The sequence below is a fragment of the Arctopsyche grandis genome, chromosome 4 (genome assembly GCF_051622035.1).
Source record: "Arctopsyche grandis isolate Sample6627 chromosome 4, ASM5162203v2, whole genome shotgun sequence".
In the NCBI taxonomy this organism is placed as follows: Eukaryota; Metazoa; Arthropoda; class Insecta; order Trichoptera; family Hydropsychidae; genus Arctopsyche; species Arctopsyche grandis.
This window is the reverse complement of record NC_135358.1, coordinates 16,359,199-16,377,546: the sequence shown is the minus strand read 5'-3', so window position 1 is coordinate 16,377,546 and position 18,348 is coordinate 16,359,199. Positions and strand designations below refer to the sequence as shown.

General features: G+C 30.5%; 1 protein-coding gene across 1 annotated transcript; it reads left to right on the top strand.

The window, feature by feature from the left end:
* The first annotated feature begins 1,579 nt into the window (after positions 1 to 1,579).
* NKCC (sodium potassium chloride cotransporter) lies at positions 1,580 to 17,913 on the top strand. Its single transcript, XM_077429664.1, has 17 exons — positions 1,580 to 1,722; positions 3,394 to 3,801; positions 13,226 to 13,303; positions 13,391 to 13,571; positions 13,648 to 13,907; positions 14,111 to 14,219; positions 14,563 to 14,702; positions 14,794 to 14,985; positions 15,064 to 15,295; positions 15,371 to 15,492; positions 15,570 to 15,705; positions 15,788 to 15,999; positions 16,082 to 16,323; positions 16,402 to 16,658; positions 16,737 to 17,037; positions 17,134 to 17,279; positions 17,365 to 17,913. Exons 2-17 carry the CDS (start codon positions 3,553 to 3,555, stop codon positions 17,610 to 17,612), a joined length of 3,105 nt encoding a protein of 1,034 aa, XP_077285790.1. The 5' UTR covers positions 1,580 to 1,722; positions 3,394 to 3,552; the 3' UTR covers positions 17,613 to 17,913.
* Positions 17,914 to 18,348: the final 435 nt, after the last annotated feature.

Genomic DNA, 18,348 nt, shown 5'->3' with positions numbered 1-18,348 from the left:
TCCATACACAATTAACCGACAAACTTTACATATGATTAGAATACATTTAACTTTACATAGGATTAGAATTGTATGTACATACATATATTGCTAAAGAAATTTATACTTCAACGTAATGAACCTTCAAAACATTGTGAAAGTGAAGAAGTGATGCTTGAATAATCAGGTTGTGAGATGTGATTGAATAAATGATCAAGCGTAACGTACAATTTGGAATTTGGAAAATTTGAAATCGTAAGAAAAGCACTTAAGTTCAAGGAGACACAAGTTTGAAGGACTATTATTGTTTATGTTTGAGTTTCGAAATTCTGAATTAGATATTAATCTTATCATTTTTGCACTTATAATTTTAATGTCAATTCTGTGCACTTGTCCTTGACAACATGTTTGTATTATTATTATTGTGCATTTTCCGGTTTTTGAATTATTTAAAAATTATTAGCTTGATGACGTTGAAACGAAATAATAACAAAAATATATGAAACTAATTATTAGTATATGTATATATACTTACATATGTACATAGGTTACAGTCTAAGTGTATTTTCAGCTGTAATACATATATTCCAATCGGCGTTTTTTAGTCTATTTCGTGTATTGTATTAATATTCGAATACAATTCAACTAGTAAATTATATACATATCTACAAGCGCAAATACACTTTCGACAATGTGCTCCAGTTGTAATATAACAGTTGAGTCTTGACAACTCTACTGTTTTTATGAATGCTTCAGAATACAATAATGCGTTTATATTTGAGTATTACGAATAAAAGTAATGAGTACTGTATTGCAATAACCCTAAGAATGTGTTCAAAACAAAAATGTGACTTTCCAACTCAATTTACTGGTCGAGTGAGGATTTCACGAAAGCCTAACTTCTTCATCTAACCTGACACAAATTTATAGTTGAGATGTACATATTTTCAGTTGTAATATATTTTGACCAGTTGGAATGTAATTCACCATATGAATCGACTTACGTAGGTTAGACGGAATATATTCCAGTCAAAATGTATTTCAACTGAAAATACACTTTAACGGTACTTGGTACCAGGCTAGATGCAATATATTCCAACTATTCAAAATATATTATAAATGGAAGATATATTTTGAATAGTTCAACTTCAACTGTAACATATAAAGAAGTGTACATAAATATGAACACAACTCTTACCTGTAAGTACTCCAAATGTACATATGTACATATGCACATAGAAACCTTTTAATTATAGCGGAAATGTTTTCATGAATGAGAAAAGGAAATTTGCCTAAATATATGTATGTATATATGTTTATATTTTATTCAATAATTGGGTATAAACAGATATGTAAGTATATAAAGAAAGTGAAAAGTCAATTTATATGGATAGACACACTCGAACGTATGTACGTACATGTCTATATTTTCACACTCCATTATCTACCACTACTGTTTCAGAAATCTTCAATATCGTACATATGTATATATATCTGCAAATGGTTATCTTGTCTCGATTGATCTGGCAATCCTCTAATTTGATGGTATAACGTTTAACCGGTGTTTGGTTTATAAGAAGGGCGATCGCATTAGCGCGACACACTTGTCGTACGGGCGTCGCTATGAGCGCGTCGCGACGCTAGTTTTTCCTCGCTTTTCCGCACATCGAAGAAAATTATCCACGAAAACGAGAAAATTGTTCGTGCCCAAACAGTATAGAACACATCATAACATTCATTAAGGTGAGTACAATAACTCTAACATGAAAATTATATGATTTATTAAATTAACTAGTCTTATTAAAAGTACACATATGATCTATTTAATATTGTAATAGTAACTTACACTAATATTTGGATATTTCATACAATAGTAATGAAATATAACGATTACTCTGCTTAAAATAAATTTTTTATGCATTTTTTATGAATGTATGAAAAATTCTTAATTTAAAAATAAATTTTTCATATTAATATATAATATAAGAAAATTTTGTGTTTATTTTTGGGACTAACCTAATCATCTTATATTGCAAGCTTTAATTAACAGTTTTAAAACTGTTCAATTTATGCTTTTAAAACTGTCCAAATTTATCAATGATTCACACAATTTTACAATCCCTGTTTCACGATTTGATTTCAGTTTCAATTTTCAATTTGTGCTTTTTTTTTACAATTTTTGAATAGTTTATATTCATATATTATGATAATAATAAAAAATAACTAAAAAATGTATACGTACCTAATAATCATCTATATTAGCACCTATGTATGTATTTATACACATACATAGAAGCAATTTCATCGGCTTATTTTCAACGGAAATGATATTACTTTAAGTATATTTGTAACCGATACCTACAAATACAATTAAAAAATACATTCTAAAAGCTTTCAAAGTGATTGAAAGGATTTTGTTACATATCAAACATCGCAGCTGATAAATGTACAATGTACTCACAAGCGTTTTATTATTATAACTTTAAACTATAAAATTTAGCATGATAATGCATATATATTGCAGATATACGATTCACAATGCAAGTTGATTATCTACAGTGATATATCGCATAGCTTATTATCAAGAGAGGGAAAAGTTTCATCAATTAATTTTCCATTGACCGTGAAATTTACACATAAGATTGAGATCATTTGACCCAATTCTCCATCAACGGATCAGATACTTTCAGCGAAAATGTTCGATCGCAATCATGCTGTGATTTTATGCTAAATTCGTTGACACTTACATACATATGATAAATTGTACGTGTGAAATCCTATTGTGTTGTTTTTTAGTTACAAAATTGAGAAAAACACGCAAATTAGCGCACTGGTGCTAATTCGCCAATCTTGAATGAAAAACAAGCTGAAAATGCAGTTTGTCTGAAAACGTCCACAATTTAATGTACGTCGAACGTATTATAAAAGGCGTGAAATCACATCGAGTCAATTAACTGATAAGAAATTAATTAAAATCTTGAGTGGTCTTGACTTTATTTTTAATTATATTTTAACATTGATTCAAAATCTATTAAACTGATATCATTATAATTCACCGAATTCGATTGTTTTTTATAATAACTTTTTCATTTGTTTTATTGAAATAGGGTTTCTAATGTTTGAAAATGAGTTTAAATAAAAAGATGAACGCTTGTGGGTACATGTGTTGATTCTCACTTACAGACATAGTTTAACGCGTTTTTAATGCCATTGTGGAACTGTTTCAATAAGATCGATTCGTATTTTACGAACGGAATGTTTTGTTCAATGATTTATTAAAACGATTTATTTGTTTTTACTATTGTTGATAACAATGCATTCTCGTACAAATAATTGTTTTTCAAATTCCCGCAAATCTGGAATTTTTTATGCATTGTGATAATTAACATTTTTTATCGTTTACTTCATTTTCAGGTTCGGTGCTTAGTTCGCGTAATCGCATATGTATATTTGTGAAAGTATGAACATATGTTGTGCAACATTTGATTTCAATCCACTGTCGCACCCGTGTATCCGACACACGAAAACTTTGTAGTTGTGTAACATTAGTAATTTATTTTTGATTTCGTCAAAATGGACGGAAGGTTCAATATTTGTAAAGTGAACAACGGCTTCGAATTAAACGAAGATAAAGGCAGCAATGGAAACCTGGAGGCAGGCACCATCACGTCATCTTTGGATGTGGAGTATGTGGGAAACCGGAAAAGATCTCTGGCCCAACTGACCAGAGAAGCCCTACCACGTCTGGATAATTACAGAATATCTAAGAGAGCCCTGAAGAGACCTAGTCTTGGAGAGCTACATGGAGAAATACACGAAAAGGTAATATTTTTAGCTTTTATCGGTCGAATAACACATACATACATACATACATATTATACATATTTGGAGTAAAGTTGCTTCACCATATCAAATACGCACATACATATATATAGTTATTTGGTGGGTAAGATAAAATTAATTTGCCAAATTGTGTATAAAACCAAATAATTCGCACACTGCTCACAAAACGAATTAAATATGTGTTTTTTGTTCCATTTTTCCGGCAATACAATTATTTTTCTTCACAATTGCAATAAGTAGGAAATGCATTAAATTATCTTATATACATGCCTGGTTTATTAGTGGTAATTGTAACCGTGAAAGGAAAGTTGAAGTATCAATGTAGCCGATGACGTTAATGGAAGTAGCGCGTGTCATCGACAAATTGATGAGCTTTAATGGCTAATGGCTAATGTTTACATTGAAATTTGTACAGGTACAACCGTATATTATACACATAATCTACATTATTGTCTCAAGGAGTGGTTAAGAAATGATGCAAATTAAACAATCAAGCAATCATTAGTGTTGAAATGCGTGAAATTCACATTGAAACAGAAGCCTAACAATTCTCAGAAAGAGATCAATGAATGAATATAATGTTTTACATATTAGAGATGTGATTTCAAAACAGTAGAATTCGATTTATAATTTTTGAAGATTTTAAAATCATAATAATGTAAATGAAATTCCATAAATGGGAGTAAAAAAATTGATAAATATTACTTAATAGTATGATAGTTTTTCGAAATAGGTATGATGAGTATTAAACGTGAAAAATCACATTGTCACGAATGACCCAATTAAATTTCACATACTAAATTGTGACATTGTTTAGCACAATTTACGACTTTTTTTTAGTCAGGGTCAAATTTACCAATAAGCGATAATACTCGGACAGACAATATGCACTTAATCCATTAAAAATAACTAATGTAACATGTGATGTGTTATCCATCGACATTTAACATGTCACTGATCCCATAAAAGTTACATTGTACATACATAAATGTAGTAGGAACATACATATGTGTGTATTTATTTCCTTAAATGATAGCTAAAATTTCTTTTGTATTTTTTTATTTTCATTTTTCAATAATAGTCCATAAGAAAACTGATATTTCCCTAAAAGATCTTTTCTGATCTTAAAAAAAGTATCGATATTATATTATATAATATCGAATGCACCATAAATAACAGAGTGGAGTTCATAAAAAGCTTGTAAAAAATAGGAATTTTCTTAGTAAGTAATGATATTTACATTTACATACATAGGTACGTATAATTACGCTGACCATACATAAGTCCTTTATTTAAAAGGACAGTCCTTTATTTCATTGCTCTATCCTTTAGATTTATTTATATCCAAAAATTGCCCTTTTATAATATCGAATCGCTAAAAATATTAACGCCGAAATATTTAAAAAAAATATATTTAACCTGTATTTGATTATACTGAGCAATATAAAATTAACGGAGTGGAGACTAATCAATCTTTACTAAATTTGACCCACTGGATTCGAATATGACAATGGTTTTTGTTGTTTTGTGTGTTGTGATATTAGCGTTTAAAAAATGCACAATTTTTACAATTTTTTTGGCTTTTACAGTCTTTTAACTCATAATCTAGAATTGCTATGCCAAAGGTGAGTAATTAAATTAATAGTCAGATGTTTTCTCTATTCATTGCGATATTTTTTTAAATTTTAATGTAATGTAATGAGCTTATTTCGCTAATTTAACTTAACTACATACGTTTATTGGTTTTCTATTTCAATATATTTTTGTTTTGTATCTTAACGTACACTAATTCGAGTGGTAAATGTCTTTTAAATTTCAATAAATTGTAAAATTCTAAATTTTGTATGCTAATATTTATTTTATAATAAATATTACTACCTTATAAAGCATTTTTCAAGTTATAAAACGATTCTTTATGTGTCCTTTATTAAAAAAATATGGTCCATTGTACGTGTAATATATTATTAAGAAAAAAGTCTACACTCTTTTTTCGATCAAACAGCCCTTTAGATTAGTACCATCACTCGTCGAAAAGACGACGAGACGGGATGATGTCACGATCATCAACCAGCTACATCCGCTTGTGTTCAGATTTTTTTCAGTCTCGTGACTGTCAATTTTTCTGAAACCGAGCGTTGGCCATTAGAGCCGCAGGTGTCTGTTTGTCCACGTAATTCGCGATGCTCTCAATTAAAGAAAATGACCGTTTCGATATTGAGAGACTCAATTTGCATCATAACAAAACCACGCCGGGGACACAAATCGCGGCGCCCTTGAATCGGCCCAAGAGCCACGCAAATTTTACATATATGCATACATACATTTTATGTATGTACAATATATTACAGTTGTACGTGCCTATATACATATATGTACATACATACATATGTGCTCACTGACTCAAGCTAAATCTTCCCCGAAACCGATCCGAAGAAATCTTAAGGGCTTTAAATTATAAACACATCAACTCATGCACACAATACTTTTTCAAACTTTTTTAGACAAATTTTGTATGTAAGTACATGTGCACTCTGACCTTCTCCTTGACCTTCTTTTCACATTCGTTCGACCCTCAAGAACGACTTCACAAAGAAAATACCAAGATGCCATCGATGCGTCCAGCTTTTTACAAGGCTCTTTTATATTTTATTCCTTATGTTATAACTTCATATTGTAATTTAAAATCATTTACCGCTCGAATTAGTACGTTCAGATAAAATATTGAGATTGAAAGCCAACCCTTATATAAACGTGGTAAAGTGAAACATTTGCGAAATTAGCTCATGTGTCACAGTGTATTTTTGACTTTTATAATTCGCTAGATTTTAAAACAATAAAAAATGACAATCAACAGAAAAATATCTGATTATTGATTAAAATACTCACTTTTGGCACAACAATACTAGACTGAAATTAAAGACTGCAACAGCCAAAAATTATGTCTTAAATAAGAGTAAGCCAAAAAAAATTTATGTTATATTCGAATTCAGTGGCTCAAACTAAATATTGATTAGTTTCCGCTCAGGTATTTTTTGTTTCTCAGTGTTATAGATACATGTTGTATAATAAAGAGTATTTTTTTATGTAGTATGACATTAGATATACGAAAATTAGCTTTTATAATAACTTTACAGCAGACTTTCCAACATTTTTATCTATTCGCGGCGTTGCTTAGGTGGATGAAAGAAAAAAAAATATCTTTCTATAACCCCATCGATGGTCTAAGTTAGGATATTATGGGATGGTATACCAAATTTGATAATCCAAAGATGAAAATTGTATCTATAGAATTGCATAGTGGACAAACATTTTAAATTCATTTATACATGTATAATGCATGTATATTATGTCAGGGATTGCTTTAGTCCAAATACATACATAGCCATTTGCATAGTTATATAAATAGCACATAAAATTTAAGTATAGTACAAACATATGTATATTAGCATATTAAAAACATATTTAGCCTATGTAGTTACTACAGTTAGATACGTAATAAACAATTACACGTATAATAAAGTTCACTATCGAATAATGGATAGTCAACACTACAAATAAACATTTCAATAATTTTCAGACAAATGCAATCAACATGTTCCTCAAAATATACACACACATATGTACATATGTAGGTACATACATGTGTATTGTGATGGTAAAATGCACGCTATAGTAGCGCCATTTACGATCTTTGTATGAGAATCGATCTCAAGCATGATTTTTCTTAGTCGTCAAAAGAAAAAAAAAATAAGCGTCAAAAAATGCCAATTTTAAAATAGTCTACAAACAATGACTGTAATTATCAGCAATTCATCGAATAATCGGGTGAATTACACGGCTTCAGTGCTGTAAATTGCCAATAGATTTTTAGCAGTCACCGTTAACACGTTGAAAAAATTGACTAACTGCAGTGTTGATTTATGAAAATGCAATGTATCACAAGTGACTGTAAAAATTCGAATTATTTTTGTGAAACATACATACATAAATAGTTTATTGACCGTTTTCACTGTCAAATAGGATAAAATACAACAAGATAACGATCGACTTTGTACTCGTGTACAAATTATGATGACACTTCTAGATTCATAGTTTAGATATACATACATATGTATTACAAATATTGTGTGAGGTTGACGTCATATATTATTAGGTTCTAAATCTAGCTAAAACTGAAATAAGGATGTTTAATGTTTGTTCAAATATACATATTATCAATTTCTTCACCATTCTGAATAAATTTAAACAAATGAAATCAATTTCTACAAACTTCTTATTTTATTTTGTATATATATATTTCATTTTTACTACATTGACATCTATGGCCAAACTTGTACATTAATACTGAACACATTCTACAAATCAACAAACTCGGATTTGCGACCAAAGAGAGGGGAAGGGGATGCCGATTTTATTGCAGTTATGTTAGATAAAATGACAAACTCTAACAGGAGTCGGTCGATCTGGCTTTAGTAATCATCCAGATCTTGAATAATTACTCGATTCCGGTTGGGACTTGAGCCCCTCGACCTCTCTAACTAAACCAGTGAGCTGTGTGCTCATATATGTATGTACGTGAATGTTTAATTTCCACATATTCATAAAACATAATTAATTACAAAAGTACAACTTAATTAATACAAAAGTCATCATTGTTTTGCTTTTTATGATAATGTACATATACATATATGTAAATATATACAATAATATACATATGTATTCGTATAGAAATAGTACTACTTTTTTGCAAAACAAGATTTTTTAACGATTTATTACTTGAATTATTTTATAAATAAAATATTTATCTAAAATTAATTAATGAATAAAGTGTTTTCTACAAAATTACGTAGAAAATCTTTTAAACTTTTATTGATATCTAAGTACATGCATATGTATATATAATATTGTATTATATAAAATTCTCGATAGGGAAAGTTTTTTTTAAAACGATTGTCGAAGTGATAAAAATAAACAATAATTGATAAATATGAAATTGCGTTGATAAAAAAATTATCAATTACTCGAAAGCTTTCTTTGAAAATTCAAGGTTGACTAGATCTTGATCCAGCGCTGACACAGTTGTAAAAAAATATATCTCAAGTACAGATTTATTGTCAGCCTAGACATTTGCAATGTTTTTATCAATAAAAATGACTTTCAAGAGTGCGGTTATTACGCGACATTGTGAGTGACACTCTTTCCGATTCACCGATAATAGCCATTGTTTTGAAATGTTGAATGGGAAATCGCAAAATGCGAATATCAGAGGTCGTCAACTGTTGACTTTGCCACACAACTCGAAAACTGCCCATACACATTGCCCGTACATATTATATAAGACATACGTATGTATGTGCATTTATTTTCAGAATTAAATATTTACATGAAAGAGAATTAACGTCGACAAGTAAAGACGCGTCTCAATTATCGCCTCATACTCAATATCCATTTAATATGTAAACACTGCTAGCTAGCAGAAAATTGTCTGAAAAACGTTTTCACACCATCGTATTAACTTTCGGATATCAGGCATAGTCGCAAATAAATTGAAACTGAATAGTAGTATGCCAACAGGTATCTGAATTTGAATGTAAATTATATGCAAATACACTGAAAATAGTGTCTGGCACATATAGTTTTGCCGGTTCGGTGATTACTAGTCAAATGTGAACCGGTCACAAGACAACCGGTCGCTCTAGATCGGTCACACGTGATCACCCGTCACACTAAAACTGGTCACGAAAAAACTGGTCACACCCTAAAATTGGTCACGAGAAAACTGGTCACACCCTAAAATCGGTCAATCAGTTTTCTCGTGATCTAGCCGATCTAGCGCGACCGGTTGTCCTGTGACTGGTTTACATATGACTAGTAGTCCGTTTACCAGTTTTGCCTTAGAGTCAGGGTTGTAGAATAGCCGGTACGCGCCGGTATGGCGTCCCGCCACTATTTATTGGCATCGGTACGCGACCCGCCATAAAAATTTCAAAAATCAAAATAGTATAAAACTTTATTTTTTTCGAAAAGTTTTACCACCTTTGAAATATATTTTTCAACCAAACTAGATGAAAAAGAGCGATGCCGTGCATAAAAATACTGTCAGGTTCAAGGATACCACGTGTGAGGCACCAGATGTGTTTTTAGCATATTTAAATATTGGTCCCCATTTATGGACGCATTAACGAAATAAATGGGCTCTGGACCTTTTTTTTCGTTTATGACGGCTCAAACCATTGTCTAGGGTGGATGTTCAGTTGTACTATCGATACATGAAGGTAGGTAGGTACATAGTTCTCAAATGAATTAACAAACAAACGCCTTTGTGTCATGAACTGAAGGATACATTCATCACTCGAAGATTGCTTCGAGGATTTCTTGCATAATGCAAAAAAAGGGTCTGATTTTTTTTGTATGGTCACGAGAAGTTAAGAAATTAAGGAGTAATGGGTGCGTATAAAAAAAGCATTCGGTAGATATGTGAAAAATGTGAATGTTGGTAAATAAAAACGATGTCAATGAAGATGAACTCTGGAAGTTATTATAGTTTTCTGAGTTTGTCACTATTCTTTGTTAAATTTAAGTAATAATGAATTGTATGTTTTTAACTTTTTTTTTTATTTGTAGTATCGTTATATTATTTTTAATACCATTCCAGCTTCTAAATTAACTTCCTTTTTCCATTTGCTTCCTTTCCCGGTAAAGTGTTGGGCTTCCACCTTCTCACCGAACAATACTTTTAAATCATCTTTTAAAGTACTGACAAAGAAGAGCCTTCCGGCATGTAGCGTTTTCGACCTTAGAGTCATTTAAGTAGAGTCGAAATTAATTATGTAAAAATGCATGTATTGTAAAAATTGTACAAAAAAAATTTGCAAAAAAAATTGTGCAAAATCGAGCGTACCGGCACCTCAAAATTTAGCACTACACCACTGCACTGAGAGTTGAGTTTAATCATCTCTAGGTTCATCGGACTCATTCTGAAAATGGCTCAATTAGTTTACCAATTACAAAATACCTATACAGTAACGTTGTAATTCTCCGTTTAATAACTTAATGTCAAGGTGGAGCCAATCCTTATTAAACTCATTTATGTTTCGATTTTTGTATCATATGTATATGAGGTGTGATAAAAAATATAATACTATAAATGGATCGATAGATTTACAACATGTTAGTATTAAAATGATCAATATTTTCATTTCTGAAAATGTTAAAATATAATAATGAAAGATGTTGTGGTAAAAGAGCAACCACCAAAAGAGGAAATATCATTCAAATATGTGTGCAATCAGCAAATTTTTCAAAATACTACATATGTATACACCCATTCAATAGACATATTATATAATATTTTGAAAATGATTTATACATTATATTCACCTTTGATATTTCATTACAGTAAAATTGTGCCTAAAATAACCATAAAAAATATCGCTCAATGGTAAAACCAATGATGAATAAATAAAATTATTAAAGCTTTTATTGTTATACTATGTATGTACGAGTGTGTCTACTTAAAATTTAATCAATTTGCGTCAATTGTATGTCAACAAGTATGTAAGTGTTAAATGAAAAGTTCATGGAATCCATTTGTCAATCTAGACAAAATCAATCATCGAATTGATATGTATCGATGATTAATTATATAATCATATATGTATGTAGATTTCTAGGGAGTATACAAACATATTTACATATATGCATGTGTGTATATATAATATGTACAATCTTATTGTCATAGATTTGGTGACTGTTTCCTATTGAACACTGGATCATCTCATCGCCTGTTATAAAAACGATATTTGCTAAACTGAAAATAAATTCAAAGGTGATTTTGTGAAAATCCGGCATTAACCAGTTCAAAGTAGAAGGTGCCAGATTTCTTCAAATTGACAATCGGTCAGTAGTTTTGACGTCATCATTCAAAACATATAAACTGTTGGGAAATATGTCGAATTAAATTGAAGAACAAACTCGAATGCGTTTCACAAATATCAATGATGCACTAATTACTTTTTCAATTATCTAGAAAATTGGTCAACAAAAATATATACATATATATGTACGTATGTAGGCGTACGATATGAATGTTTACATCGAAATTATTGGATGTAGTAGATACAGATGATTAAATCTGAATTAATTGACTTATGAAGCAAACTAAAAACCATTCGTTCATATAAATATTTTTCAAATCTTTCCTTAGTTTATATAGCACATCGAGAGCACATCCGGGCCCTGGAAAAAACCAATGATTTCGGGCCCCATGACCAAAAAACCAGCTCATAGACTTTTTTTAACTTTGTGAATAACTCTTTCACAACTCAAAAAAATACTCACATTTTATTGTTGTTTTTAATATACGTAATTTAACCAAATATTAATAAACACGTACTATTTAACAGATAAATAATAATGAAATTTATGAATTTTCAATTACTCAATTCCAATCCAGTCATATATCTGAATAGTTAAGCTCACCCAAATAATGTTTCTACTTAGAGTCGAGGTTCTGCAATTTCTTTTTAATCAAGCTTATGTCATTGAAACAATAAATCAAGCTAAAGTGTTGTCAATATCTAATTTTATAGATCAGGGTTTCCCAAACTTTTTCTGCAATGGAACACTTTACAAACCCGGAAATTTTAACGGAACACTTAGCTTATTTTTAAAGTTGGGTAAATATAAAATAAAATATATTATTAAACACTTATTATCTATTTCATAAATATAGTAAACAAAGCTCTTAACGACTTTGATGATTCTGAGTCCTTGAATCGCAAATCTTCTTGATATCAGGCACAATAAAGGTGAGTTCAATTCTTATATGTAGTGTTGCGTCAAGCCTGTTCCTGCACTTTGACTGTTGCAGCATAATAAGAAAATTCTGCTTCGCATAAATAGGATGTAGAAAATGAAAATAAGACAAAAATAGCTGGTTTTGCCATATTGGGGTATTCTTCTGACAAACTCGCTCAGAAATCATTTAATGGCTTTAAAATTCATCTAATTTAAAACTACTGGCTTTTCATATACATTAAAATTTAAGTCATTCATCTAAGACTGGAAAACAATCAAAATTATTAGATTCAACTGATGAAATCCAAAATTGAATTTTATCTCTTAAATTACTTTTACCTTACATATATTGTAATACTTTTTCCACAATTTTTTTTCCGTGTCCAATTTCAATTCAAACTCTCCATCCGCATGTACTTAGATTGTTGACCTCATAAACATCAGTGGAGATACCATCACTCAACTTTCAATTTGAGGTAGAAGTTGTTTAAATGTGTTGCAGCCGATAAAACCATAGCAAAATTTTTGCGGAACTTATGGAACGCGGTTTGGGAATTCCTGTAATATAGATTATAATATTAAATTATTAATTCATTGATTTCAGGATGAAATTGGAGATCTTGATCAAAAACTTGCTGCAGCTGGACATGAACACGTAGGAATCAAATTAGGATGGATCCAAGTATGTTAAAGATAAACTTATATCAATTTTACAACCTTTCAACCTTTACATTTAATAAATTTATATAACAATAAATTATATTTATAGGGAGTACTTATACCATGCCTTCTCAATATTTGGGGAGTGATGTTGTTTCTTCGGCTATCTTGGGTTGTAGCACAATCAGGCATAGGACAATCTTTAATTATAATTGGAATATCAGCTATTGTATGTGTTATAACTACACTCTCACTCTCAGCCATATGCACAAATGGCGAAGTTAAAGGAGGTAATCTATTGTTTGAATGTATACTATAACTTGTCTAGGTCCAGATAAATTATTTTTACATTTATTTTAATTTTAGGTGGTATATATTATATTATATCCCGTTCACTGGGTCCTGAATTTGGTGCATCTGTTGGAATAGTGTTTGCATTTGCAAATGCAGTTGCAGCCAGTATGAACACAATAGGGTTTTGTAATTCATTAAATGATTTATTGAGTCAGTATGATGTGAAGATTATCGATGGAGGGAATAATGATGTTCGGATCATTGGCTGCGTCGCTTTGGTCATAATGATTTTTATATGTGCCGTTGGAATGGAATGGGAAACCAAAGCCCAAGTGAGTTCATTTGATAATATGTAATATGTTATTTATAATAATAGAATTATCAATTTGAGTAACTTATTTAAACTTGTATATATTTAAAGGTACATATTTCTAATGTAACTATTGTTGAAACAGTATTGCATACCATTTACATTTATATCAATATACATACATAGTAAATATGATATATCTAATAAGTTTTATCTTTATTCTAGAATTTCCTGGTTGCTATAATCGTAGGAGCAATTATAGACTTTTTAATAGGTACGTCTGTCGGACCGTTAGATGATGATCAAAAAGCAAAAGGATTTCCAGGATTTGAATGTAAGTCGAATATGTACATACATATATGTATGTAGTATATTAGAATGATTTTTTTGGTATTCCAGTTGTGGAGTTGTGATACAAAAATTACAATTTATCATGTTTGTAAGAGTATCTTTTTTCATGAATTAGGTTAAAAAATTTAGTATTTCTTTCCATTTCATAGGAAAGATTACTTTTTTGATTAATCAACTTCTCTTATTCGCTTGAGATAATTTTTTTCAAAAACTTCAAATTCATGAAATATAGGTCTAATATTTGCGATTAAATATATTGTCTATGTACATAGCACATATGTATATCTTAAAGTATAAAAAACCAAATATTTATTTTAAATTTTTAGTGGACGTTTTTAAAAAAAATTGGGGACCTGACTATCGATACAGTGAAAACGTTAATCAAGATTTTTTCTCAGTATTTGCCATATTTTTCCCATCGGTTACTGGCATTCAAGCAGGTGCAAATATATCTGGTGATTTAAAGGTATATTTACATACAATCAATGTTAAATAACTGTCAAATAGTGTACCTATATATATGTACATATAATAGCCATATGTAATTAATATTTCAGGATCCGGCAGGTTCCATACCTAAAGGCACTTTATTGTCTCTTCTACTTTCAATGTTTAGCTATGCATTATTTGTTGTGTTTGCTGGAGGAGCAGCATTAAGAGATGCATCTGGAAATGTTACTGACCTTTTTAATGGCACTTTGGCCGATTGTGTTCCCCATTGTAAATATGGATTGCACAATAGTTACAGTGTAAACGAAACTTAAAATTTATATTTTAATGCATCTAAATATAATGCGAAATAATCACTGATGCATTTTGTATCACAGGTAATGCAGCTAATGTCTTCGTGGGGACCTTTTATTTATGCCGGATGCTTTGCGGCCACACTCAGTACAGCTCTTACCAATCTGTTATCAGTTCCGAGATTAATTCAAGCTTTGGGCATTGACCGAATATATCCGGGTCTCATATTCTTTTCCAAAGGATATGGAAAATCGGGGGAACCTTATAGAGGATATGTTTTAACTTTCGTAGTTGCTGCCGTTTTCTTATTAATAGGTATTGATTTTTTCAAAATAAATCTACTATTATTAATGTACATAATTAAAATTAACTGAAAATGTTATTCCTCAGCTGAATTGAATTTGATTGCTCCGTTGATATCAAACTTTTATTTGGCGTCATATGCTCTCATTAACTTCTGCACTTTCCATGCTGCTCTAATTAAACCAGTAGGGTGGAGACCGACATTCAGGGTATTTTTTTTATTATTAATAACAATAATCCCACCAATTTCTTGACAAAATTTAGTATAACTAATGTTTTATTTCAGTTTTACAATCTATGGCTGAGTTTGTTTGGTTTTATAATGTGTGTGACGATAATGTTCTTAATTGATTGGACGACTTCACTTGTTACATTTATAATAATATTTGCATTATATTTAATTGTAGTGTACAGAAAACCGGGTAAGACATACAAATATGTAAATTTAGATTAGAGTATGTATGTACATTATTAAAATTATCAGAAACTTAATTTTTATTTTAGATGTGAACTGGGGTTCTTCGACACAAGCTCAAACATATAAAAATGCTCTAACTTCCACACATAAAATGACAAACATAAGTGAACACGTGAAAAACTATAGGCCACAAATACTGGTGCTTTCGGGAAAGCCACATTCAAGACCACCGCTAGTGGATCTTGCGAATCTTATAACAAAGCATAATTCTCTACTTCTATGTGCAGATATTTCACCGGTAATTTTCCATCAATATAATTCTTTTTGATAAAATTATAAATATGTATATGAAATCTCATACATTTTATTCTGTTGTTTAGATAAAAATATCTTATAGAAAGAAAGCTATGAATTACAAAGTAGGATATGAGTGGCTGAGAGATAGAAAGGTGAAGTCGTTTTTTACAATTGTGGATGGTTTCGGTCTCGAATGTGGAGCAAAAGCACTTTTTCAGGCGGCCGGTATAGGAAAACTAACACCAAACGTATTGATGATGGGATACAAGCAAGATTGGAGAACGTGCCCTTGGGAAGATCTGAATGCCTATTTTAATGTGTTGCAGTAAGATAAATTTTAAACTTACTTCATACATATATTGATATAAATATAATATATTCTTAAATTCTAATACATTTTCAGCAACGCTTTCGATAACCGAATGGCCGTAGTTATTTTACGATTATCAGGAGGTCTTGATTTCTCCAAATTGTTAGGGGAAGACGAAGTTTCTACTCCCGCTGGTATGCTCACCAGTGGAGCATCCACTGGCGATCTCACTATCAGCCATAGGGTAACTCCACACAGCGGACAAATGATGCACGCCGACTCCAATTTGGATATTATGCATATGGCGCAAAGTGAATCACCTTCACCATACAGTAGCACATTGCCAAATCGTAAGCTGTTATAAATACAATCTAGTTTGTTATATCAATATATATTTATGATAAAAAATTAAATTAAATTAATTACAGCTCCACCTACTAAGCACATTATGCTAAACGAGCTTAAGCCGAAGAAAAAAGCTCTACAAAAACAAATCATATATCAGGCTAGAAATGGAGCACAGTTATCGAAGGAAGCTTTAAATAAAATGAGTTTGTTCCAAAACAATCAAGGCAAAGGTACTATCGATGTGTGGTGGTTATACGATGATGGTGGTCTTGCCATTTTACTGCCATATATTATTTCCACTCGACACAATTGGGCAGGATGCAAATTAAGGATATTCGCTCTCACAAATAGAAGAAATGAAATGGAGCTGGAAGAAAGAAAGTATGTTTATTTATATACACATTAAATCTTTAAAACGTAAAACTTAGATTATTTAAAATGAGCAAATTTTTTTATTGAATGCCTTACTTCTTTTAGTATGGCAAATCTCCTCTCGAAGTTTAGAATTGATTACTCTAGTTTAACAATGGTTCAAGACATAACAGAAAAGCCAAAACCAGCTACAGTACAAATGTTCGATGGCATAATAAATGGTTTCCGAGAGTCAGAAGTCTCCCGACCAGGTAAAACTTACATTTACATATGTATATACACATTTTGAAACAGAATTAAATGATTATTTTTAAATGTTAACTTATCTTATTATAGATTGCAAAATTACTGATACTGAACTGGCTACATTGGAAGAAAAGACAAATCGACAATTGCGTTTACGAGAATTATTGTTGGAGAACTCAATGGAGTCTTCATTAATAGTCATGTCCCTTCCAATGCCTAGGAAAGGAACAGTATCTGCTCCACTGTATATGGCATGGCTGGAAGTAATGACTCGCGATATGCCACCATTCTTACTTGTAAGAGGAAATCAGTCATCGGTCTTAACTTTTTACTCTTAATTTATATACATTTCAACTTAATCCAAGTTTTGTAGTATATAACTTAATAATTATAATTTTTAAGTTTGTTATTCTGCTTGTATAGATAATCTAACTCGTAGCATAAACAACTATTTATTTTTTTATTTTATTTTCTGATATAATTCATACTGATGTAAATATATGCAATTTTCACATCAACAATCTCTCTTTGCATAGCATTTACAAATAAATAGTATGAATTGTATATTATAGTAAATAACTATGCTAGTATGTATATCAATGTAAATATTTAAATTAAATAAATAAATTATTAATAACCAATATTTTGGATTCATTATTTATTCTATTAACAATCGTATATAATAATAGCCTAATGCGTGCCCACGTGCTGCGCGTGTGTTGCGTGTGAATGTTCGTCATATTTGGTTAGTTTCAGCATTATTACTATTTTTAATTTTGAGAAGGTAGAAAGTGGAAACAAAAGAAAAATATAAAAACCCAGTAGAAATCAACTATTTACAAGATAATTGTTTCAATTACTGTTATATTATAATTAGAGGTAGGATAGTCACAGTGCTATCCATTGTTCGGCAAACCTTTAACAATGCATTTACAACCTTTGAACAATACACGGCCCCCTCAGGCTCCGGTGACTAATTATAATATACATTGGTATGCTACCTATATTAAATATAGTTAAAAGGGTTTATATTCTCAAACATTGTATAACGATAGCTCAAATATCAAATTTGTA